Raw genomic sequence first — 25,770 nt, 5'->3', positions numbered from 1 at the left:
CTGGTGTAGGTGAAGGGATGTGGTCTTTTAGCTGAAAGCTGAGAACACGTAACGCGGAGGCCCATTCTTGCCTCCCCATCTTTATTTTTCTACTGTTAGTCACGTGTGACTCCTGGAACCAGAAGGTAAGTATTTTTCCTAAGAGGGCGATGGCAATGGCTTGACTTACCTGCCCCACCTCCATCCAGCCGTTCTGTGCTGCTCAAGGCCAGGCTGGAGGAATCTTGCAAGACAGCATCATTCCCAAGCTTCTGAAAAATTCAAGTATCCCCCACAGAAAAAGTGCATATTTATTTATAAAGTATAAGAAGACAAAGCAGATAATTAATGACAACAAATAATGGCTCCCTAACTCTACTGCTATTACAATGACTGCATCTGACCTCTCTGTCTGTCTGAAGCTCTGCTGCTGGGACAAAACTATGAGAAACCTGTTCTCTTCTGTGTTTACAGTCAGGGCTCTGAGGTCCAAAGTGTGACCAGTTCCTCAGAGTGCTCCCCACAGACGAGAGGGGCCAGGCATCAGGGGAAGCCAGTGAGCTTGGTGACATTTCCTGTTTTTCTTGTTAAATACCTTGTTAAATGCGGCCTCTGCAGCCCCTGATGCTCCATGCATTGAGGGCACTCATACTCCGTAAGTCTACAAGACCCTCTCCAGGTTGGGTTCCAATGATCCAGTTTTAAAAGGAGTCGAAACCTTCCTGACCTCAATGTACAAAATAGGTGGAAGGGGGCCTGAAATGGACAGGCTCTTCCTTGCCAGAATCAAAAAATACAGATCTGCTGTTTAGGAGGCAAATACAAACAAACAGGTCTGAATTAATTTTTTAAAAATCTGCGGTGGGAGGTTTTTGATGGCAAAGACAAGGAAGGTTAAATGCCACTGTCTTAGAGTAGATGCTATCACTGATAAAGTGAGAAATCAGCCCCTACCTTATGGTGCAGGAAGGCCACAACAGATGAGGCATTTACATACAAAAAAGATATGCAAAGAGAAGTCTCGTGTTGGCTTAACAATATCTAAGAATCCTGTTCACAAAGATGATCCACATCTACCTCCTGTCTAAAACCAAAAATGAGGTGGGCAGGAAGAGCAGGAGGCATGCCGATTCCTAAGATGGCCTGACCTTCAGCCTATCCATTCCTGCTTAACTCCTGCTTCTGAGAAACCCAAAAGCAAATATCTGCTGCCAATTCCTAGCTTTAAATTGGTTTTGATGATATAGGAGGGGTTATTTGAAACACAGTTGAGATCTGACCCAATGACCAATCTGCCACAGCCACACACTCGCCAGGAGAGCCGGCCTTATCAGAAGGGAGTGGTGAACATGGCAGGGTTGCTGAGGAATTTCTCAGCTAGAGCACAAAAGTTCCACCTGCACTACTGGAGGGTAGTGCACGAGAGCGGGTCTCTGACGAGAAATGTGTACATAAGGCTGGCAGCGACAACAGGCACATTATTTGACATCATCATGGAAAAGCGATCCCAAGGAAAGGAAGCGCATGCCAAGGACTGCATGTAGAGCCCTCTGAGCTGAAGACAAGGGTCCGCAGGGCCAGGGATGAGCCATGAAGTCCCAGCAGGGGGCGCTTTAGCCCTTGAGCCTGAGCTGTCCAGTGGCTGGGCCTAACCTGTCCTCAAATGCCCGTCCTAGCGTTTTCTAGCCTCTTAGAAGGCAGGAGTGCATGTATCTGTGCTCTGACAAAAATGATAACGTGGAATATTTAAACAGGGCCAGGATGAGGGTGAGTCCAGCAAGGTGCCAGGGCACAAATTTAAGGAGACACTCCCTTTCTGGCTCATGCAAGTACAGGGCTCATGAGAGTGAGTGCTTCCTTAAATTTTGCACCCTGGGTGCCTCACTTGCCTGCATTTAAATATAACCCTAGGAGTCATTTTTACTTTTTCCTGCCAGGCTTTCTGAGGTAGTTATAAACAACAAAAGTGACTGTGCGGAATAAGGATGAAATAATGTAATGTCACCTTTTTTTTTTTTTTGAGGAAGATCAGCCCTGAGCTAACATCCATGCTAATCCTCCTCTTTTTGCTGAGGAAGACCGGCTCTGAGCTAACATCTATTGCCAATCCTCCTCCTTTTTTTTTTCCCCCAAAGCCCCAGTAGATAGTTGTATGTCATAGTGGCACATCCTTCTAGTTGCTGTATGTGGGACGCGGCCTCAGGATGGCCGGAGAAGCGGTGCGTCGGTGCACGCCCGGGATCCGAACCCAGGCCGCCAGTAGCAGAGCGTACGCACTTAACCGCTAAGCCACGGGGCCAGCCCAATGCCACCTGTCTTTGAGTGTAGGCAGCTGACTAGGTGGCCCCAGACGAGATGTGGCCTCTAAGCATTCAACACCTGTTACTCTCATTTGTTAATAAATGATAAATGCCATATCTTCATTTTCACAGTTCTTTTTCCTTAAATACATGTATTAAATGTGAATAGTGTAAAGAGAATTACTCAAGAGGAGAGTGAAGACAACATATTTTTTAATAGTATATGGACCACTGATGTTTATGTTGCTAACTTTATAAAGAATTCCTTTATAAAGGAATTTTAGGGGAAAATACTCTAAAACTAGTTTTTGAAAAAGTTGCTCTTATTATTTTACAGTTCTGCTAGAATACGCCTGACTGGTTTGATTTTTAAATACTAAGTTTTTATTTCTGTTGTTTTTTACATAGACACTAGATGGTGCTAAGAGATCATTAGCATAAGCCTTGAACAACTAAAAATACTAAAGCATAAGAATTTTGTCACTTTGAGCCAATTTATACATCAAATCCAAAGCACATGGAAAAAACCCTCTAGCACTTTTCATCTTTCTACCAAAAGGCAGCTGTTCATAAATGGAAACGGTGATAAAATAAACAGCTCATTAGTGAAAACAGTATGCATTATTGTAAAGAAATTCTTTAAAATGGATTAAAATGTAAACGTTTCCTTGGGTGTCTGATTCACCAATGATGTGGTCACGGTATTTATTCAGAATTCTCACCAGGGAAGGCCACATCATGCCTCCCTTGTTGAATTAGCAGAATATAGTTATATGGTCCCCTCCCTTCAACTCTTCTCTAGGGGTTGAGTGAGTTAGGAGGGATTTGTAACTAGGAAATTGCTAGATAACAATGGTGCTAGTAGAAGAACTATGGCGAACAGTTGTAAAATCATGTGGGATGCAGGATTTAATGAAAAAATAATCAGTTATTTAGAAGTAATACAAAACAGCCCTCCACATCCTGGTATACGGTTTACCATTTACTTTCTGAAAATCAAGGGTCCACTGTTTTATTCTGATATTTCAAATAAAATAGATGTGCAATCTTCCTTTCTTTGGAGGATGCACTGTCACACACATAAAAGAGCTCAGGATAATGCACAGAAACCAAAACCTGGGTTCAACCTGGGTATATTAATCTTAGTAATCACAATAAGGATACAAGCCTTCAAGCAGCTGCAAGAGAAAATGGAGGTAGAAAGGGAAGGAAAAAACACAACCTATATTTTTAAGAAAAGGTTCAAAGAATAAACAATGTATTAAGTCAGATTTTGGGGCACCCAGCAAATTTTAAACTATGAAGGTTTTCTTCATAATAATAGACATCATATCTCTATGGTCAAGTGTTCAATTAGTTCTAACAGAATACCTTGACTTTCTCTTCTTTTGTCTTTTAAATCTGGAATATAGCAAGGAATTTTTAAGTTTTGGAAAGGGAATCAATTATGAAATAATTGAAAAATAGATTCTACCTTTATATAATTATAATCTACTTTCAGTATTTTTATCTGCCTCTGTCAGGTCTCTGTTTGGATTCACCAGACTCAGTCTTTTCCCCAGATGTGAGCATGTCCCTGGAACAGCTGTCACATGCTTCTATGACACAGACAGGAAGCGCCTGGTCAGGTGGAAAAGGTCTGCGTACTCTCAGCCCATGACCTACCTTTGAGCACCGTGGCTCTCCAGAAGAGCGTGGCCCTGATGCCAAAGGGCAAACATGGCCCTGCCTTCATCATCTGTGCTCTAGGTTCCTTAGGAAGAAGTCTTTTGTTTTGGAATTTTATTTAACCAATAGGCTACTTTTCTGTACCTCTCTCACCCATAAAAACCAAGTGGGGGCAAAACCACAAAGACAACCAAGTCAAAGCGGAACCCCCTTACCTTCTGCACACAAGCAGCTCTCCTCTCCTGCTTGGCTTTCATCTCTGCCAGCAGACCGCTGCCCATCACCTGGACCCCGTACCTTCGCCCACCCTGTGGACTGCTCTTGCTGTCACTCCGTTCCACCTTCCCCACGTCTTCTCCTTGACTCTCCTCCAGGGAGTCGGGGCTTTTTATCTCCTCTACCCGTTCAGAATTGCCATTGTGCTCGGCTGGCTTTGTGTCCTTCCTGGGTGTGTCCACGGCCGGGCTTCTGACTGTCCCTTTCGGTGAGGAGGGTTCTTCTGTCATCAAGACCGTCGATGGCCGCTCACACTTGGACCGGGACTTGATTAAATTGAGAAAGCCACTTTTCCGAGAATCTCGCTTTTTCTTTTCATCTCCTCCTTCACCAAGCTCGTGGGACTCTGAGCCTTTTGCTGATGATCTCCTGGGATTCAAAGGAACAAATCCTGTTGGTTTAACTGTGATTACAGCTCGAGTAAGAATTAGTCAGAATATAAATATGGAGATTGCTGCTTATACAGCAACCCTTCTGAAGTATTTTAAAAAGTTGATTTCAGTCATTGCACTTAGGAAATAGAGATGACTGTGGAATATCATCATCATACCCACAGGTGAGGAAACAGAGGCACACACAAATTGAGAATGAGAATCTGAAGGTGTCAGTGGTAGAACTGGGAGCAGAGGTGAGTTTTTTTTTATATTTAAATGTTCCAGTCAAGTGCCTCTCCACTTATAAGAACATCCAGCAAAGCTGGTTCCACTCAAGACATAGGTGGGCAACTGCCTCGTTTAATGTGGCAGGCACTGGACAGGACCGGATTTCCCCATAACCCCCTAAATCCTTCCATAATCATTGGACATCACGTGAAATCCCACCCATAGTGCTCAACCCAAACAAAGATCTGGATCCTTGCTTAAATGTCATACCACGAAAAGAGCAACAAAATGAAAAGACAGACAGTGAGCTTTGGTAGAAGGGTATCAGAAACAGAACATTCAGAAACTTGGGAAATGGATGGGGAGAAAGTGTAAATAAAACGGGCTGAGTGGGAGGGACCATCACTGCCTTTCACTTAAAGCTGCCAGAGTGAATACCCCTTTGGTCCCGAGTCCCAAGTACAATCACAGCAAGGGATTTAAAAAAAAAAAAAGGGCATAAGCCCCAGAGGGGAGAAAAGGCAAAAACAACAAAGTTTGGAAGCCAAAATAGTTATGAATGAAAACTGATTTAGTAGATCTGGGAAAGCTGACCCCTAAAGTGTTAGCAGGGGAGACCCAAAGCAAATGGATTTGCACTGGCTCCAGAACGAGGAGCTACAAGTACCTCTGGAAACAGAAGTGAAGGTAGGGCTTAAGAGAGGAAGAGAGGTTGAGATTGAGAGCCCATTCACCAAACCATTAGATCCTCTCCCCAAACCACAGAGCCCAAGACTGTGCCATCCAACACCAAGTTTATCCTCTGGGGAGAGTGAGCCAAAGAAACTCTGAGCTGAGGGACAGCAGACACAGCTGAGGTGAGTGTACTACCACGAAAACAGGGAGGCTCAGGTGAAGGGGAGAATTTGCCACCCCAAAATATACCTCTTTGGTATAAGGATTATTTTAGGCTGATCATTTTTAAGAAAGAGCAAACATAGGAGAAGCTCTGAAAACTGAGTAGAAGTTACCCTTTTGTAAGAGACATTTACATTTATAAGGGAAATCGCCATTTGTAAGGGTGTCCCCCTCTCTGTACCAGGAAGAGGAAGATGCCTAAAACTCTAGAAACTTATCAGTGGAGAAGGCAAGGACTTAGTTCTGTAACAACAGTACCCTTTTTATTGTCCTTTTCCTGATAATCTCCCCAAACTGACTCCCCCTCCCAAGCATCTTTCTTTTGTCTTTAGCTGGAGATGGTATTTAAGATGGTAGCTTGGGCCGGCCCTGTGGCTTGGTGGTTAAGTGCGCGCGCTGCGATGCTGGTGGCCCGGGTTCGGATCCCGGGTGCGCATCGAGGCACCACTTCTCCGTTCATCCTGAGCCCGAGTCCCACATACAGCAACTAGAAGGATGTGCAGCTACGACACACAACTATCCACTGGGGCTTTGGGGGGAAAAATAAAAAAATAAATAAAATCTTTAAAAAAAAAAAAAAACATTTAAGATGGTAGCTTGGGCCAGTTTGAGGAGTTACTCAGTTTTCCTGGGTCTCTCCCATGTATACAGAAGGTATACATGTTATTAAACTTCTGTTTTTCTCCTATTCATGTGTCTTTTTATTATAGGGGTGTCTTAGCCAAGAACCTAGAACGGTAGAGAGAAAATTATTTTTCCCCTCCTACACAGGAAGCCTGCATACTGAACAGTGATACCTCCCAGCCCCTTTCCCTCATTCTGGATGCCAGAATAGGGCAGGTTCATGCCCTCCAGGCAAGAGATCAAGCTGTCCAATAAGTTCAAGAGAAAAGACTAAAGATTCAGCCAGTCAGGGAGACCCCCTTCCACAACAAAATGGTCCAAGAAGGTCACCCTACATTGAAGCCCACCAGTCGACAAGCTCCATTCACAAACTTCCAAGAAACTCATTAGTGCCCCATTCCATTTCAACATGAAAGAGAAAAAAACGTTACATCCATGAAACAAGAATAACAGAAAAATGTGGGAGCAGAAGTGGAAAACTCAAGGTTGGAAGACACAAGTGAGGAAATCTCCCAGAAAGTGTGTGTGTGTGTGTGTTGGGGGGGGGCACGCAGTGGGAGGGGTAATAAAAAGAATGAGAAAATAGGAGAGAAAAGTAAAAAAAAAAAAAAGCACCTAATGGATTAACAGAGGGAAACACATAATTTGAATAATGGAAGTTTAAGAAAAAGAATACAGAGAAAAAGAAAGGGAAGAAATTATGAAAGAAATAATTTAAAAAAATTTTTCAGAACCAAAGGACCTGAATTGCCATATTAAAATGGCTCATTAATGCCTAGCACATGAGTTAAAACAAAACAAAAAAATCCACCCAGAGCATATCGTCATAAAATTTCAATATATTGGGAACAGAGAGAAAACCCCAAATGCTTCCAGAGAAAAAAAACAAAAATAAGCCACAAACAAATGATCAGGATTCAAGGTGAAACTGGATTCTTATAGCAACACTAGAAGCTAGGAGACAATGGGACCAGGTTTTCAAAATTCTAAGGTCGAAAGGATTCCAGTCTAGACCTCTATACCTAGTCATACTATTAACCAACATGAAAGACAAAATGAGTTTCAGAAATCCACCTCCCATGCTTCCTTTCTCAGGAAGCAACCTGAGGAGGTACTCCACCAAAACAAGGGAGTAAAGTAAGGAAGAGGAGGACACGGACCAAAGGAGATAGGAAAAGGACACAGGAATGAGGTGAAGGGAAGCCCCGGCAGACGATGAAGGGAGATCCCAGGATGACAGCAGTGGAACGGCCGAGAGGTCACACTGGAGTCGGTCAGACAGCAGTGAAGGATGTGTCCAAGATGACGAAACTGAGAATACTTGAAGAAACTGCGAGGAGATTTATACCTTTACTGGAGAGTTAGAGGATATGTCAGTGATAGGAATACAGAAAACCAAGCAAATGTAAAAGGGGACAATTATTAATTCCAGGGAAAATACAAAGTTGTACAGGGAAGGAAATGTGATCACAGTATACTGTGAATGTTTACATGGTTATAATGAAGCTGTGAATGTTTACATGGTTATAATGAAGTAAACATTAAATATTGATGTAACCAACAATTATGATAGAAGTAAATAAGAAGATGGGGAGAGGAAAAGTGTGTGTGTGTGTGTGTGTGTGTGTGTGTGGTGGGCAGCAGGGTGAGAGTGTATAAGAACTAAATGAACACCCTCTATACTAAGAAGTCAACAGTTATAGTCACTATCTAAAACCGAAAAATAGGAAATAGCCAAAAAATATTAAGGAATATGGAAGCAAAATAAAAAATAAACAGCTAAAGGAATATGAATTAATTGCCTCTGGGGAATAGGGGGTAAAGAAAGAAACAGCACCCCCACCTTTTTTTTTTTTTTCATAAAAAAGCCTTGTAGAACATCTGACATTTTAAACCATGAGCACGTATAACTTTGATTTTCAAACTTTCTTCATACTACTTGATGATTTTAGCTATGTCTAGCCCTTTACAGATCGAACTGACAATAATCTCTTTTTATACAACAAAATGAAATGAAAAAAAATCACAACTTCTAGCCGATTCCATCATTATTTGATGAACATTGACGTATCTAGTTCTATTTGTGCATTGGGACATGAACAGAATCCTCCTAGAGCAGTATCTTTGTAGAAAGTGGATTTTACACCTTATAAAATGTGCCCAACTTCCATTCAGAGCCTATTAAAGAAGAAGGCAGCATGAGGGCTAGAGGAAATGACACTGCAGCAGGTGTCACAACACATGTGCTCCCAATCAAATGTGCAGAAACCTCTCTACTACCTAAATATCAATTTCTAAAGTTTCAGAAGGGGCGAGCCTACAGTGATGTAGTTTATAGGGATACAGGCCAAGACTGTCTCGATTCATTCCACCAGTAGTGACCGAGGGCAGACTATAAATCACAGGCCGTGTCAGACGCTGAAGTTACAATGAAAAATAAGACCCAGGTGTTGCTTCTGAAGAACAGCATTCTTTGGGGAAAAAAGACTTGAAAGCAAATCACTACAAGGGACTTGCCCATTTTGCTCTGTTTATGGTGGTGTTGCTTGAATCTTTTACATTGAGAATATATTCAACCACTCCTTGCACTGTAAAAAAATTAAAAACCAAACAAACTCTTGAAGGAATATGTGTGCTCTAACAGATGTATGCAGAGGATGGGGAAAAAAAGCGTTGAGTCAGCAGTAGAGAGAGAGCAATTAATTTGGGGGCAGGGAGGGGTGGTCACGGAAAAGCTTCAAAGAATAAATGACATTTAGGTTGGTTCTTGAAGGATAGAACAGAATTTTTCCAAGTATAGTATGCCAAGCTTCAAGGCCAGTGTCAAATAAGACAAATAATTGGGTCCTGAAGCTTATAACATTCAGTAAGTTATACTATTATGGATATAAAACTTTAACTGACTTTCACCTCGCCATCCTGCTGAGGCAAGATAAGGCACATCAATCTATAGAATGAACCAGTTTCCTCCCTATCTGTGCCCCGCCTGCCCACCCTCGGCTTATCAGTATGGTTTAAATGCGTTCCTGAATTTGACATTCAAGATGAAGAATACTTCACAGACACAAATCCATGTTAAGAGTGTATTTTGGGATGGATCTGCATTTAGTTGGGGATTAAATAATTTGGTACAAATCATGCTTAAAGACTGGAGTGTTTTAAGTTAAACAATTGTTAATGAAAGTACCACTGAATTGTCCTTTAAGAAAACTCCACTTAGTAATAAGAAAATGCAGACAGAACTTTGTAGAGGCCAACTCTGAAGCCTCTTCACTAACTCTGTTGTCATTTTGACACTGTTGAGGTTGTGTCATTTAGCAACGATGTAGGGCCCCCACATATATCAAATTACGAACAAGGAAAATTTAAAAATAAGTAATTTCAGCTGTTAAAGTTCACTGTCCTGTAATACAATCATCCAGGGAATGTGATAAAACTCTAAAAAAAAATAGCAAAGGGAGGTGCGTTTTGTGGTCTGGTTTAGAAATGTACAATGGTTCTCAAACTAGAGCATGCCTCAGCACACCCTGGAAGGCTTACTGAAACAGACTGCTGGGCCCCACTTCCAGAGTTTCTGATTAAATAGGTTTGGAGTAGACACTTGAGAATTTGCATTTCTGACAAGTTGATACTGATGTTGCTGGCCTGGAGAGCACATTTTGCAAACTATCAGAATAGTAAATCTCGAATGTATATAAATATAAATAATATATAAATAAAAATATATTTAAAAATAAAACATTTTATAAAAATATATATATTTATATTTATATATAAATAATAAATGAGCCTTAGTATACTAAGTTTAACTATAATTGTTGGTAATTTAAATATGATTTAAATAGTGTTATTAGTGAAATGACTCTGAACTCACTTGGAATCCATTTTGGTCACTTTCTTGGTGAAAAATTCATCTACACCTTCATCCACTCTCCCCATAAGACCGTTCTGTTCACCATCTTGGGAGACTATGCTGGCAGCACAGACCTGCAAACCAAACAGGTGTCATGTTAATTTACATTCAAACTAACTCAGGTAGTCTTTACTGCTAGATTCAAAGCACTGAGATAAGGGCCATGGGAAGGACAAGACTGACTAAAATAAGGGCCCTTATAATCTACTGGACTAGAGGTCATGTGTACGACTGTAAGAAGGGCAGAAAGAAACAAAAGTGAGGAATGCACTATAAACACAAAGCCTGGTGGAGGATTAATGCTGTGTGTATCAGAAGCAGCTGGGACCTAACAGGCTGTGAAGAGAAAGGCATTGCAGGCATATGGTAAGGAAAGAGAGAATGCATGGAGAAATGAAACACATGCTGAGTTCTGAGAATGGTGATAATTCCAGTGACCGGGGGCCTAAGGTGTGTGGATGGGGTTAATGCTCAAGTGGCCATCTCCAAGTGGCCACTCCAAACCCCCTCCTCTGTTTCCTTTCTTTCTTGCTGGAAGAACCCTGATTTCAAGACGTGAATACTTATTTGTATAATCCAAACATCATAATTCTATCTCCTTGCCTGTGATCGGTAGGCATGGGCATGTGATACAATTCTGGTCACTGATGTATAAGGGGAAATCTGCTAGGGGACTCAGGAGCAGGTTTTCCTGCAGAGGAGGAAATGTACTTTTTCTGCATGGTTATGTGAGGGAGGATATGATGTCTGAGCTGTGGCAGCCATCCGGAGCTCATGAGGGGCAAGCTTGAGGACAAAAGCCAACACACTGAGGATGATGGAGCAGAATGGTGGAAAACACCTGCGGCTTGTGCTATGCTGCTGAATGAACCAGATCTGGATCCTGAGATTTCCAGCCTTCTTGTTAGGTGAGAAAATAAATATTTCTCATTATTTAAGTTACTTTTAGTTGAGTGTCCTGTTACCTTTGGTTGAACGAATACTTCCCAACTAATAAAACAAGTACCAGTGGTGAACAGCCTTGAATCCTATGCTAAGGAGTATGGAATTTACTTTGCAGGTGATAGGAGCCCACAAAGAAATGGCACGTGCCAACCTGTATTTTGGGCACAAAATTCTGAGGTAGCATGAAGGATATATTGGAGAAGCCAGAGATGGTTAAGTAGGGAAATCTCTTCAGGAACACAAATGAAAGACTCTTGCAGTCGTCTGTCTAGTCTAATCTGGAGGTGATGAGGGACTAATAAAGAACTGGAGAAATGAGAATAGAAAGAAAGGAATTGCCCCAAAGGAGGTCGAAGTTTCTAGGCTGGGTGAATGGGAGCATGGCTCTAGGGAGCACAGTTCAAAGACCAGATTTGGGGAAGATGATGGTGAGTCCAATTTCAGACAAGTGTTTGAGGTGCTGTGGGAAATTCAGGGGCAGGTGTCCAGCAAGGAGTCGAAAGCTTGGGTCTCAGGAGAGAAGCTGGTGAGAAGCTATAAGGAAATTATTCACCAAGTTAGCATTTCTCTTTGAATAGACAACTCACAGTGAGCCTAGTAACATGCTTGATTTGTGCCTGCAATGGTGTATCAAATTAATATTTCTCACAGATATGTTGTGGGCCACTGGAAAAGAACATGCATCTGGCCCATTCTGTTGGGCACAAGGACAAATTCTCACGTGGTTGGGATATCTGGTCTGATATCTTGCCATAGCGTGGTGGGAAATTTACTTTCTGTAACCTTGACTTACAAGTCTCAAGTTGCCTCTGGGGGAACTTGGCTCCTGTCTGCACACGCATTGTTTAAAGAAAAGACCAATCGTTTGCTTTAAACAATCACCCACTTCATTGATTGGGAAACCTCCATTATGAAAATGAACTGTATGTTTGAGTTCACATTTGTGAAATGCTGAAAAGTGAGCAGATAACAGATAATAGACAAAGAACCCCGTGAAATGTGAATAATAAAAACAATTATACCTCTCATCTGAATGGTGCTTTATATTGGAGCAAGGCTTTCCTCTATATTGCAATCAAGCAGAGTCAGCAAAGTTCTACAATCCAGTTGAGAGAAAGCAGCTCACTGAAAAACTTTCATTTTGATGACAAAAGATAAAGTAGCACAGAACTTGCCTATATTATCATTTTTCCTTTTGTAAAAGAATGGGGAAGGGAATCTCCATAGCAATAAGAGCTCCCTAAGTTTATACAGTGCTAGTAGTAGTTTATGTGGGTTTTGCACATCTCTACCCTTTGAACTGAAAAGGAAAGATAGTTTTATCCTAGTTTGTGGTTAGTCACAGATCAAACAGTGGCTCAGAGGGTGAGGGGTGCCCACACAGGCTACCTGACTGACAGACGAGAAGGATGTGACCCCAGGACACATGGCTCTCACATGAGGCTTCCTTCCAGTGCACCCACACTTCCCCTCAGAGGCTTCCTCTCAAATTCCCTTTCCATTTTGAGAAAAAAAAAAATAAGTTTTACTAGTATAATTTTTCCTCTCAGCCCTTTTCTTTTTTCCTCCGTTGAAACAGAATTCACAGCTAGCACAAAAGGCTCTCTGGGGATGAGAAGAACATCAATGGGTTTCAGAGATGGAGGCACACAGGGCTTAACAAAGCAGTCTTTTTTCTGCAGGACAGGCCAGTTTTTAGGGCTGGAAGGGACCTTATAGATCCCGCAGTCCCACCCTGCCATTTTACAGATAAAGAGACTGAGAGTAGAGAGGTTCAGAGAAGTCCAGTGTCACTGGGGGATCTTCAATGAGACGTGCTTTAAAACGCGTCTGTTAAAAGGGGAAGAAGGAGGGGTCAGCAGCCTGTGAGAAGAGCAGCAGAAAAACCGAAGATTGAAATGATGTGTAGTTTGTCAAAACAGTTCAAGGCCAAACATACATGCTGTTTTAGCTCAATTTCTAGCGAAAGGAAAGGAAAGGACATCTAGACATCAGAAGTTCTCAAAATCCTGTTTGACTTTGGTCTTTTCTGTCAAGGAGAATAAATTTCAGACTAAAAAGGGTAACGTAGCTATTGAGGGGGGTGGGGGCGGAAACCTCAGCCCTGAGCTGGTTGGAACCCACTGCATTTGCACTCGGAGAAAGAATTTTGCAAATAAAATCGGGAATTGCTGTTGTTGATATTTGAGAAATAAAGAAGGTAGATTTTCCACCTCTGCTGTATAAGTAAATCCTAAAAGGATAATTTGTGAATGCTTACAAGATAAGCCGGTGACTATGAGAACTAAAGACAATTCAGACCACCCGCCATTTTCCGTCTGCTGGGATTATTAAGATGAATGCACCAAGGAAACAGGGTAGGTGCTGCGCCTGGGCTTTGACAAGGCAGCTGCCAAATCTCTCATAATGTCTCCATGGGCCGGATGGAGAGAGATGGGCAGGAAGTAAGGACAATTAGGTACGTTAGTAACTCTGAACAAATATACCCAAAGAGTGCTAATTAGTGAGTTGAATAACCATGGAATCTTATATGCATACATTAGACAGTAAGACACATGGAAAAGTTGAGAGCTAAGCAATCAAGTCAGGAAATAAGAAACCCAAAGGAAGCACAATGAAGGAAATATAATAAAAAGACAAAAATTAATAAACTTGAGAGAACTAATAAAACTAAAAGCTGATTCTTTGAAAAAGACTAATAAGAGACAACCTTACAAAATTAAGAGAGAGGCATTAAAATATATTAGAAATGAAAAAATGAGATATAGCTATTGATGAAGAGATTAAAAACTCTTAGGAGAATTCTATAAACAACTAAATGAACAATTAAACTAAGTGGACAATATCCTAGAAAAATATAAATTACCAAAATGGTCTCAAGAAGAATTAGATGATCTGAACAGGTCTATAACAAAAGAAATCAAACCCCTTGTAAAGAAATCAATATATAAGCATCACACGCACACAGCAAGCAGACAAAGCTTCAGGCCCAGACTGCTCCCTGGGAACAGAAAATCTGTATTATATGCAAACTATTCCAGAAAACAGGAAAAGAGAGAGCTTCCCAACTAATTTTATGAAGATAGTAGAATTCTGAAACCCATACTAGACGGATGGTCTAGACAAGAAAAAGAAAGAAAAATTATAAATCTCTTTCATTTATGTACACAGATGAAAAATTCTAATAAAGCCTAGCAGTATACTAAAACAAAGCAACAATATCCTGATCAAGAATGGTATAACTCTGGGCGGCCCAGTGGCATAGTGGTTAAGTTCACGTGCTCCGCTTCAGCAGCCTGGGGCTCGTCAGTGTGGATCCCGGGAGCAGACCTACATATCACTGATCAAGCCATGCTGTAGCAGCATCCCACATACAAAAAATGGAGGAAAACTGGCAACAGATGTTAGATCAGGGCCAATCTTCCTCACCAAAAAAAAAAAAAAAAGAATGGTATAATATGAGAAAAATCTGTTAATGTGATTCACCACAATAGTAAATTAAAAGAGAAAAATAATTAATTTCCACAAATACTGAAAACAAAAAACAATCAAATTAAACTACCATTCATTGAAAAAAAAATTAGCAAACTAGGAAGGAAACTTTCTCAACTAAATAGGTAACAGCAGAAACTGCTACATGTCTACCCAGTGTCTATTCTCTCTTTACTCAGTAACAAAACCCTGACTTATTTGGAATATCAATGTGACCAAATGAAACCCTTATCATCCCAGATGCTGTTGCATCTGGGGCTGGAAATATGGTTCATTTCTGGCCAGTGAGATGTAACTATAAGTATACTAGGACTTCTGGGTAACTTCAGATTTCCTGACACACGTACACCCTCTTCCTCTGTCTGAAATATGCTTATACATACAGAAGATTATAGGCTTTGCCTGAGAGTAAGACCAGTCACCAGCCATTAAAAAGTGAATAAAATCTGTGGTTGAATAAATAGAAGTATACAATTTAGAAGAAGAGAGATGATATGGCCAGATCCTACTAAAGTACTCTATTTTGTTTTGGGCGCCACACTGCAATTTATTCAGAAGAGAGCAACAAAGAATTGTAAATGGCTTCCAGACAGTATCATATGATAAACATCAAAAGAGCTGAGAAATTAGATTGGAGAAGGAAAGACCTAATAATGACCCACGTATATTTGTAAGTTTGCTAAGTAGAAGAGACTTAAATAACATGCCACTTCAGACAGAGAGAACAAGATGTCTAAGTTAAAATTATGAAGACATATTTTAGCAACACATAAAAAATAATTTGCTAATAACTAAAGACATATTTTAGCAACACATAAAAAATAATTTGCTAATAACTAAAGACATATTTTAGCAACACATAAAAAATAATTTGCTAATAACTAAGCTTTCAGAAAACGGCTGCTTAAGAGAAAGAGGTCAATATACTGGCCAAATGACCAAGTGATAGCTGTGGAGGATTTTTAAGCACTTGATAAGGGATTGGACAAGATGACATCAAAATCCCTTCTAGACTTGCAATATTGTAAATCAAAGCATGTAGGAAAACACTGATTACCCAGGATTTCGTTCATTTTAATTAGAGTTGGTTTCTTTCATCAATGGGCCAAGTAGTGCAGGGCCATGCCAAAAATATATGGTAAACTGATTAACACTGACTGTCCTGCAAAGGGAAACCATTGTGGTATATTATAATCATTCAGAGGATGATAACAGGCAAATCACTTACTTGCCCTGGGTTTCATATTTCCTTGAATAATGAACACATAGTCTTTAAAATTCCTTCCAGTGGGAGATGAGTCTAGTAGTGGCAGAGTCAGGACTAGAAACTGACAAGTTTCCTGAATCCCAGTCCAGTATTCTTCTCATGCTTCTATGCAGGTTTTTCAGTGGTTTTTGCTTTGGGGAGTGCTTTTCACCTACGGCTATGACAGGTGAAGGGGAAGAAGCAACGGCTAACTGGCCGTGGATGGGTATGAGGCCCAAGTCAGCACTCCTCCCTCCCTGTCGGGTAGGTGCCATGGTTAGAAAGTGTTTCTCAGGCTTGCTTGCAGTGAGGTGGCCACTGGGCGGAGTCCAGCTAATAGTATTCGGATGAAGGTGAAGTTCGTCACTTTCAGACCTGGCCCATCAAACCTCCTCCTGGGTGTGAAGCTCAGTGCTTGATGTCATCCTCCAGCTGAACGGATAGGACTCCAAGGACCAGAGAGGCGGTAGAGCCACAGATGACAGCACCCGGGTCCCTGAATGGGGTCCCCTGACCAGATGCACCCACACTGGACTATGACATGAGCAAGAAATCAACTCCGAAATATCAGGGACTTAACATATTATTCTCCCTCTATGTTTCCCCCCTCATCTGTTTGTTGTACCCTTTCATGCTGACACATTCTGGTACCTTTGAAAATGTCATTTCCACTCTTAATTTATCCATGTGAAGCTCTCTTCCCAAAAGCAAAGACTCTAAAAGTCACTTCTACCAAAGAGATAATTTTTGAATATGAATTTTTGTAAAATTAGTTGGCTTCTTCCTTAATAAACATGAGTAAGAATCCCTCAAACTAGTGAGAGTAGCTAAGAGTGAGATGAATCCATTTCCAGAAACATTTTTCTCTTCCTCCTCCATTTTAGTGTTAGGGAGGTGAAATGGGGAACAAACGAAAAAGCTAATATTGGGGCCGGCCCCGTGGCATAGCAGTTAAGTGCACGCACTCCACTGCTGGCAGCCTGAGTTCAGACCCCGGGCACGCAACGATGCACCGCTTGTTGGGCCACGCTGTGGCGGCGTCCCATATAAAGTGGAGGAAGATGGGCACAGATGTTAGCCCAGGGCCGGTCTTCCTCAGCAAAAAGAGGAGGATTGGCATGGATGTTAGCTCAGGGCTGATCTTCCTCACAAAAACACAAAAAGAAAAAAGAAACAGAAAAAGCAAATATTAATAAAGATAGCTAATATTAATAAAATGGAAATATGAGCTTTAAAAAACTATATTTGCATTTAATACAGGACTTTATAATTTTTTTTATTGATGTCCTAATAGTTTATAACATTGTGAAATTTTGGTTGTGCATTTTTGTTTGTCAATCACCATATACAGGTCTCCCTTCACCCCTTGTGCCCACCCCCGACCCCCTTTGCCCCTGGTAACCACAATACAGTTCTCTCTGACCGTGTGTTGGTTTATATAAGTGTATATATATATACTTATATATATATATATATATGTGACATCATGCAGTGTTTGTCTTTCTTTTTCTGGCTTATTTCGCTTAACATAATACCCTCCAGGTCCATCCGTGTTGTTGCAAATGGGACAATCTTATCTTTTTTATGGCTGAGTAGTATTCCATTAATGCAGGATTATATAATTTTATTCTATTTATTTCTCTGGACAACTCAATGACGTAGGCAGTGCTGATACTTTAGAAGTAAGTTGGCTGAGGCTCAACAAGATCCCACGCCTTGTCCCGACATACACTGCCAGGGAAAGGGAGCGCTTCTCAGCTGAGTCTCACATCCTGCTCTTACTACTACAGTAGAAGATTGAATTCTACAGGCCAATCAGTCACGATGTAATGTTTAAGAGTTCTTATACATACACTAATAAAATAAAGAAAGAAGAAACTGGTATCTTTTATCTCTTATTAAAAATAAAATTGGGGCTGGCCCCATGGCCTAGTGGTTAAGTTCAGGTGCTCCGCTTTGGCGGCCCGGGTTCGGTTCCTGGGCTCAGACCTACACCATCGTTGGCAGCCATGCTGTGGCAGTGATCCACATACAAAATAGAGGAAGATTCACACAGATGTTAGCTCAGGGCAAATCTTCCTCAAGGAAAGAGGAAGACTGGCAACACATGTTAGCTAAGGATGAATCTTCCTCAGCAAAAAAAAAAAAAAAAAAAAAAAAAAATTATTTTTTTGCAGGGGAGGTATGGGAAAGACTTAAAATGTACAGGTAAAATGACTATAGCAATTATTCACAAAATGTCTGGTAGTTTAGAAAGATTATAGTTTGACCTAAGATTACATTTTTACTTAGCTTTTTTTTTTAATAGGTTATCTATTCTTCATATTTACATAGATATTTATTTGTATATTTTTGGTACAAAAGCCAGTAGTTACAACACTAATATTTTTGGCCCAGTAGAAATTGACATGTTGCCACTTAACTTAGCCTTGTGTGATATAATATGAAGTATATATTTGATATTTGTCCCTGGTTCCTGACACAGAGCTTCTAAAACCCTTGGCATTTCCTAAGGGATAGAGGTAATAGGAACATCTTTTGTTATTTATAACAAGCCCATTTCAACCATACCTGAGTTTATGCTAAAAAGGTGAGTCTTGGTGGACCCCTAGAGAGCTTCAGGATAAGGGCTGGTTGTCAGAGAAACCAATCATGTAATAAGAGGGTTGGAACCTTTCAGTCCCATCCTCCAACCATGGGGACGGGAGAGGGACTGGAGATTGAGTTAATCACCAATGAACAACGATGTAATCAAGCATGCCTACTTAACGGAACCTCCATAAAAACCCCTAAATGACGAGGTTTGAAAACACATTACCAACACATTCTGGGTTGGTAAACACACTGAGGAGCTGGGAGGGTGGTACACCCGGAGAGGGCATGGAAACTCCCTGCTCCCATCCCTTGCCCTATGCATCTCTTCCATCTGGCTGTTCCTGAGTTGTATCCTTTATAATAAACCAGTACTAGTAAGGAAAGTTTCTCTGAGTTCTGTGAGCTATTCTAGCAAATTCTCAAACCTAAGAAGGGGGTCATGGGAACCTCTCCTGAATTTATAGCTAGTTGGTCAGAAGTACAGGTGGAAACCTGGGACTGGTGTCTGAAGTGGGGACACCACTGAGCGCTTAACCTTTGGGGTCTACACTAACTCCAGGTAGTTAGTGTCAGAATTGAATTGAATTGTAGGACACCCAGAGAGTTGAAGAATCAGTTGGTGTGGAGGGAAAAAACCCCACACATTTGGTGTCAGAAATGTTGCAAGTAAAAACAGTCCATACCTTGGCTTTGAGAATTCTGACAGCTGGAAAAGCTCATTAGGGGCATCAGAAGTCAAGGACAAGCTCTAGAAAAGCTAAAATAGCCTTAGGGTGGACCGAGTCTACTCAATCCTAGCAAAACAAACAAAAACAAAACAATGATAATATTAAATGATGGCTGCTACTAAATTCTAGTAAGAAAGATGAGCTGCAACTTCCTTATTCTCAGCTGAAAAATGTGGATGATGGTGCCTGCGCGGCAGCTTCACCGAGTTGTGAGATGTGAAAGCACTCTGAAAATCTCAAGCGCTGTGAAATCATAAGGTAGTATCTATTTTCACTATGAACCCAAGGAAAAGCAAGCTCCGCCGTGTTTCCCAGTCCAGCAAGCCTCTGGGAAGATGCTAGACCTATTCAGACCTATGGCCATAATCCATTATCTTAGGACACAGCCTTGTGCTTGAGTCCCTATGACAGAGCAGCCTGGGACATGCCGACCCTGTGGGTAAAGTTAAAATCTCTCTAGGATATATCTAGTACATTCCTCCACTAGAGGAATGTAAACTGTGTCACAGCTTTCTTCCCTTCTTTTCCTGGTTTTGAAATGTATAAAGAGAAAAGTACACAACATTCTCTTTCCATGGGTCACTGGCTTAATCAAGGGAGACTGAAACCCTTGCAAGTTTCATTTCACATGCAAGTTATACGGCTACTGACTCCACATGGAAAGAGCCAAAGAGGAACTGTTTATTCAGTAACCATCTAGAATCTAGAGTGTGGAAGGTTGTCTTTTCTCTATCTGAAAAGGCCTTTTCCTTATTTAAAAAAAAGAAAAAAGACCTTATTTCTCTAACAATATGTAATAGTGCACTAAAAAGTTAAAATCAAGTAAATTGGAAAAGAAAACCATGCACAAAAATTTTTTCTTTTGTTTTTTTGAAACCACATCAAGCTATTCAGATTCAAATGAGAGAAATCAACCAAACATAACTGCCTGATCCAGTGTGAGTAAATGATTGACTGTGCAGGTCACAAACTTTATGCACCCACGTCTCATCATCCACCTATCATCCAGTTAAGAATTGGCCGAACATCTGCTATATTCTAAACCCGTACTGGGCACACAACCATGGAGAACAAACCCCACGCCTTCCTACACGGAGCTTATAGACACGGAGAGGGTGCTTAGAAAACACTGTATGATGAGAGCTGTAACAGGGTAAGCATCGGACACTGGAGGAGCCAGGGCCTCCCTGGAGGGTTGCTCAGGCTGGGCATTGTGCTCAACCAGTCTGTGAGTACAACCTTCCCTGGAGTTGTGCAACCACAGCCCTATGAGAACAGAGGGTGAGACGGGGAGGGCTTCCTGGAAGAAGTCTTGCCTCAGTGGAAATCTGAATGATGGGTCGTTATCAGCCCAGGAGGAATGTGTGTGGTGGCGGGGGAGCAACGAGAAAAAGGCTGCAACACCAGAGGACTAAACACAGGATGGGAGGTAGGGAGGGCAGGGATCACAAGGAGGAAGGCAGAGAGCAGGTCGGGGTTGACGGCGGGGAGCTGGGAATTCAGGATCATGTCCAGGTTTCTAACTTATCAACTGGTGATGCTCCATGGGGGTCCGGGGATATAAAAGGAAGCGCAGGTTTATAAAGAAAGATAGGCTCCCAGGTTTGAATCTGTTGAGCCTGAAGTGCTCTGGGACATTCAAGTTGAGGAAGCAGGTGAATCTCTGAATCTCGAGTTCAGCAGAGAGGGCAGGAGTCAACAACAGAGAGATTATAACCAGGGGTTTAAGTGACATCACCCAGACAGCAAACAATACACTCCAAGGCCAGGCAGAGGAAAACTAGAAAGACATCACTGGAGAGGTGGGTGGAAAAGAAGAGTGTGATGACTCAGAGGCTCACGGGAGACTGCCTTTCAGGAAGGACAAAGCTTTCTGTGTCAAGTAACTGCTGAGACATCAAGTAAGATGACAGCTGACAAGCACTCACAGGATGAGGTCAGGAGTGACCTTGGCAGGGTAGTTTCAGGGGTGGTAGCTCCAGATGAAGATTTTGGTGGATTGCAGGGTGACAGGAAGATGAGGAAGAAAAACAATAGGCACAAACTTTTTTAAGACTGCAAAGCAGAGAAAAGACACTAACCAGAAAGAGACATGGGGTAAATGACACGAAGCCTCCTTAGCACAAACAATTCAATCTTCTCCTGTAGGAGAGAGAGCAGGACGCTGAGTCCCACCACCAGTATGGTTCTCATATGTACGGCCTCTTCACCACCACCGCCTTTGCAGGTTATCAAAAGCAAAGGCCCCAGAGTGGGTCAGAAGTCAGCACATGGAGGTGGGCAGAGTATATATATGTGCTCCAAAATCAAATGCAAACAACTTTTAATTAAAATAAACTCTTTAGTACTTTTTTTCCATCTTTTCACCCTCAGACACTATAAAATTCTACAGATGTAGCCTATTTATCTCACCCATGTAACTGATATTTTTCTAAGGACTTCCAAGGGCAACTCTGTTCTGAAGACTTGGAAACTTTACAGTGTTGTCTTTTCCAAGATTGTCGAGCTCGAAGTTGAGACATTTTGCATGAATATCACATGGAGAGGGTCTAGTCTCCTTAACTACAAGCTTCTACATTGTGCAAAGCGCTTTAGCAGGATTCTCCAGCTTTCCCCCCCCGGAAGGAAAGGGTGAGGGAGAGACGGGGCCTCTCCGGTGCACCTACCGAAGCTTGGGTGGGTTGCTGCTTCTTATTCCGTTTTGGCCTTAACTTGGTGAAATGCTCCAGCTTCTTCCCTTCTTCGGAGGGCAACTCAGAGATAAATCCTGAGCTCCGCTTCTCTTGTCTGATGGATGGGAAAGGCGGGTCTTCGATGTGAATCGGCACTTCTTCCAGTGCTTTATCTAGATCAAACTCCATTTCTAAAATAAAGCAAAGCCCAAGGCCAAAACTTATTGCACACAGATGAATTTAAAAATTCCTAAAACTAATTTTAAGTTTATCCCAGAATACAAATACCCAATTCACAAATCACTTAACTCTCTTTCTCAATATTTGCTCATATAGATCATCCCTAAGAAACATCCTAGGCCAGCCCTGGTGGTCTAATGGCTAAGATTTGGCAGTCTCACTGCCTCGGCCCAGGTTTGTTTCTGGTGAGGGAACCACACCACCCATCTGTTGTCACACTGTGGCGGCTGCATGTTGCTGTGATGCTGAAAGCTACGCCACTGGGATTTCAAATACCAGCAGGGTCACCCATGGTGGACAGGTTTCAGCAGAGCTTCCAGACTAAGACAGACTAGGAAGAAGGACCTGGCCACCCACTTCCAAAAAAATTGGCCATGAAAACCCTATGAACAGCAGGGGAGCATTCTCTGATATAGAGCCCGAAGGTGAGAGGATGGTGCAAAAAGACCGGGCACAGTTCCACTCTGCTGTACACAGGGTCACTAGGAGTCAGAATCCACTCGACAGCACTAATAACAAAAGAAACATCCCTGAAGTGGTCCAACATCCTTGCTGAGGGTGTTTTACAGTTACAAGGAAATGACTGACATTAGCAAAATACTCACCAAAGACCCTGGAAACAGGCCGCAGCATTCGGCTATGGATACTCTTCCTTTTGGATTTAGGAGTCATCTAGCAATAAAACAAAGCAAGCACTTAGACAAGTACTCACAGAAAACTTGCCCTGCAAACTTCAGAAACATTGCAGGGGGTGCGGAGGCGGTGGGTAGAGAAACATTTGGGATCAATTGTTGAAGCTCAGTATTTTTGTTTCACTTCTTTAGAGGGTGGTTGGGAAGATGTGACAGCCTGGCTGAAAGACTCAACCGACACATTTCTAAATGTTTGCAATTTTCTCTAAGGATATAGCCAACTTCTTTCTTCTTTCCCCCAAACCTAATCAGTTAAATTCTGTTTATATGGCTGAAAAGAATAATGAATGATACAGAATTTAACTCCAAGCTGCACATTAGGATGTTAAAATGGATATAAAGAATAAGATTGAAAGATTATAGGGCCGGCCCCGTGGCTTGGCGGTTGAGTGCGTGCGCTCCGCTGCTGGCGGCCCGGGTTTGGATCCCGGGCACGCACCGGTGCACCACTTCTCCGGCCATGCTGGGGCCGCGTCCCACATACAGCAACTAAAAGTGCAGCTGTGGTATACAATTATCTACTGGGCCTTTGTGGGGAAAAATAAATAAATAAATAAAATCTTTAAAAAAAAATTCCTTTAAAAAAAAAAAGAAAGATTATAAAAGTCACTAAAAATTGAAAACACAACTATTCACAGTTCATGATCACAGCAACATCAATGCAAGCACCACTGAACTCTGTCATTTTAATGATTTAACTGTTTTGCTTCACATTTCTGCCACCAAGATTTTGATCTTTACATTATGGGCAAAACCTAATTAGGAAAAACTTGCCATGATTTAGAAGTCTATATCTGTTGTTACTTCTCAGTAGAACGTCTTTGTTCCTGCTAGTCCTTTAAAAAGAGACCAAACACTCAAACCACAGCCAAAACTTCTTAAGAGTATTTTTCTAATATTGGTGTCAACTGTCGCTTATGTAAAGCCAAACCTAAGGAAGGCATGAGCTTCTCCCTCAATAGGACCACACATGTCAGAGTTGGAGGGAAGCTTTGTCATCACCTACACAAACAAATTCAAAGGAAGAAACTGAGTTACGGAGATGATAAAGGCTACCATTCAAGTTGTCAATAGGAGCAGTGCCAGGGACAGACCTAGTTATGAAGGTTAGCCCAGCATCCCTCCTACCACACCACTTGTTATCAATATATAGATGGATGGATTTTAGGGATGTTTTGACTGGCTTGATACTGGAAACTGGTATTTGTGTAAACTAAGAGAGAACATAACTGAAAGAACTTAGTTTGTAGACTTTCATTTCATTTAACAGGTTGTCATCCAAGGCTTTCTCAAAAAAAAGTCCACAAGGTTTATAAACCTTCTTTGGTTCGAAGAATGAATTGGTTCACTCTAACCTTTAAAGCAAACAACTTTACAGTTTTGACAATTTTATGCCAGTTTTGCTATTATTTATTGTTGAGAGAAAAGGGAGAGAAAAAATGATGAGCAATTATATTTAAATTCAGACCGGTCTTCCTGAAATACACAATGAAACTTGCTGATTGGGCTCTTTCAAAGTTTTGTTAAAGGCAGACAATTTGAGGAACATCTATTTATAAAGCAACAGGCTTTCAGGTTCAATAAAAACAGTCAATCCGATGCAAGTGCAAAGGAATCCAGTTTCAAGGTTGTTCTCCTCAAAACTAGCCTTGAAGCCGGCTGAAAAAAGGAGCAGCCTGACTGGTCTATTCATAAGTGAAACCTCTCAAAATAATTCTCAAGAGACACCAACTACCAAAATATGTGCTATGTTTAGTCATGAAAATTTCTTCAGGATTCCATCCACTTTGTACACAACCATGATAGGTAAAAGGATGGAAAGTAGCTTGGATATAATTTCCAGCCAATTCATTTAAATAGTCACAAATAAATAGCCAAGAAGTTTAAAAATGCATGGAATGAAGATGCCTCCAAAAATTTTTCCCTGTGAGTCTTGATTAGATTTTATAGAAAGAGTATTTGTGGGCAAAAATAATCTGGCTTAAGTTTCTCTGTTTAGCCTTTATGACAGATACCAAATACATGTAAAACATATGACAATTATGACATTTCAAATACATTATAATTTTTTAAATATATGAAAAGGAATATATACAGAATTGTATATAAATACATATATAACATATATAAATAATATACAAACATATATATAGAAAGAGACTAATTTATAAACTGATACCCATCTGTAAATGGGTCATTCAGCTGAACCTAATTTTATAGACAAACCAAGAAACATACAAAATCATCAGGATTTTTGATGGTTCACTTCAACCAAAGGGAACTAGTTTGCTCCTCTTGGTCTAGCTTTCTAATGCCTCAAAGCCTAGTATACAAAATTTGAATATCAGAAAGATGCATTCTAATACTTTCATTGCTTTCCTTCATTTCATTTGCTCTTTACAAGTGCAAACAACTTCTAACTGCAAGTCACATAAAACTCTTTCACTATATTTGCCATATCTGTTAGTTCTGAAGTTTTGCCTGTTTGGACAGGGCCAATGGTGTTCTGCTAAAATAGGCAGGACTTGAAATCAGGCTAGTTTCTATAATTGGTATTAAGAAGGCAACCCAATTTTAACCATTTCTTTTGATGTATGAACTATTTTTCCCCTTTTCTCCCCAAAGCCCCAGTAGATAGTTGTATGTCATAGTTGCACATCCCTCGAGTTGCTGTATGTGGGACGCGGCCTCAGCACGGCAGGACAAGCGGTGCATCAGTGCGCTCCCGGGATCCAAACCCGGGCCGCCAGTAGTGGAGCGCATGCACTTAACCACTAAGCCACGGGGCCGGCCCCCGTATGAACTATTTTAAATCTCCTTCTTTCATGGGGTTTAAGTAGAACAATGGAGAGAAAAAAAGTGAATCTTATTTCTCTCATGTTTTTCTTTCTTTTCTTTAAA

The 25,770-nt window shown here is 41.3% G+C and overlaps 1 protein-coding gene across 4 annotated transcripts in view; it reads right to left on the bottom strand.

The window, feature by feature from the left end:
• Positions 1–25,770, bottom strand: part of CARMIL1 (capping protein regulator and myosin 1 linker 1) — a 326,380-nt gene that overhangs the window by 14,723 nt on the left and 285,887 nt on the right. For all 4 annotated transcript variants that reach the window (XM_087438110.1, XM_014788706.2, XM_004432061.3 and 1 more), the window contains 5 exons: positions 22,783–22,849; positions 21,932–22,128; positions 10,221–10,333; positions 4,163–4,592; positions 170–251 (listed from right to left, as the gene is read on the bottom strand). In XM_087438110.1, coding sequence (XP_087294236.1) covers positions 170–251; positions 4,163–4,592; positions 10,221–10,333; positions 21,932–22,128; positions 22,783–22,849 — 889 coding nt within the window. The remainder of the gene's footprint in view (positions 1–169; positions 252–4,162; positions 4,593–10,220; positions 10,334–21,931; positions 22,129–22,782; positions 22,850–25,770) is intronic.

Source organism: Ceratotherium simum, chromosome 13 (assembly GCF_057802395.1).
Source record: "Ceratotherium simum simum isolate JZ-2026a chromosome 13, ASM5780239v1, whole genome shotgun sequence".
NCBI lineage: Eukaryota > Metazoa > Chordata > Mammalia > Perissodactyla > Rhinocerotidae > Ceratotherium > Ceratotherium simum.
The sequence above is the reverse complement of the archived record's forward strand: the minus strand, read 5'-3'. Positions and strand labels throughout refer to the sequence as shown.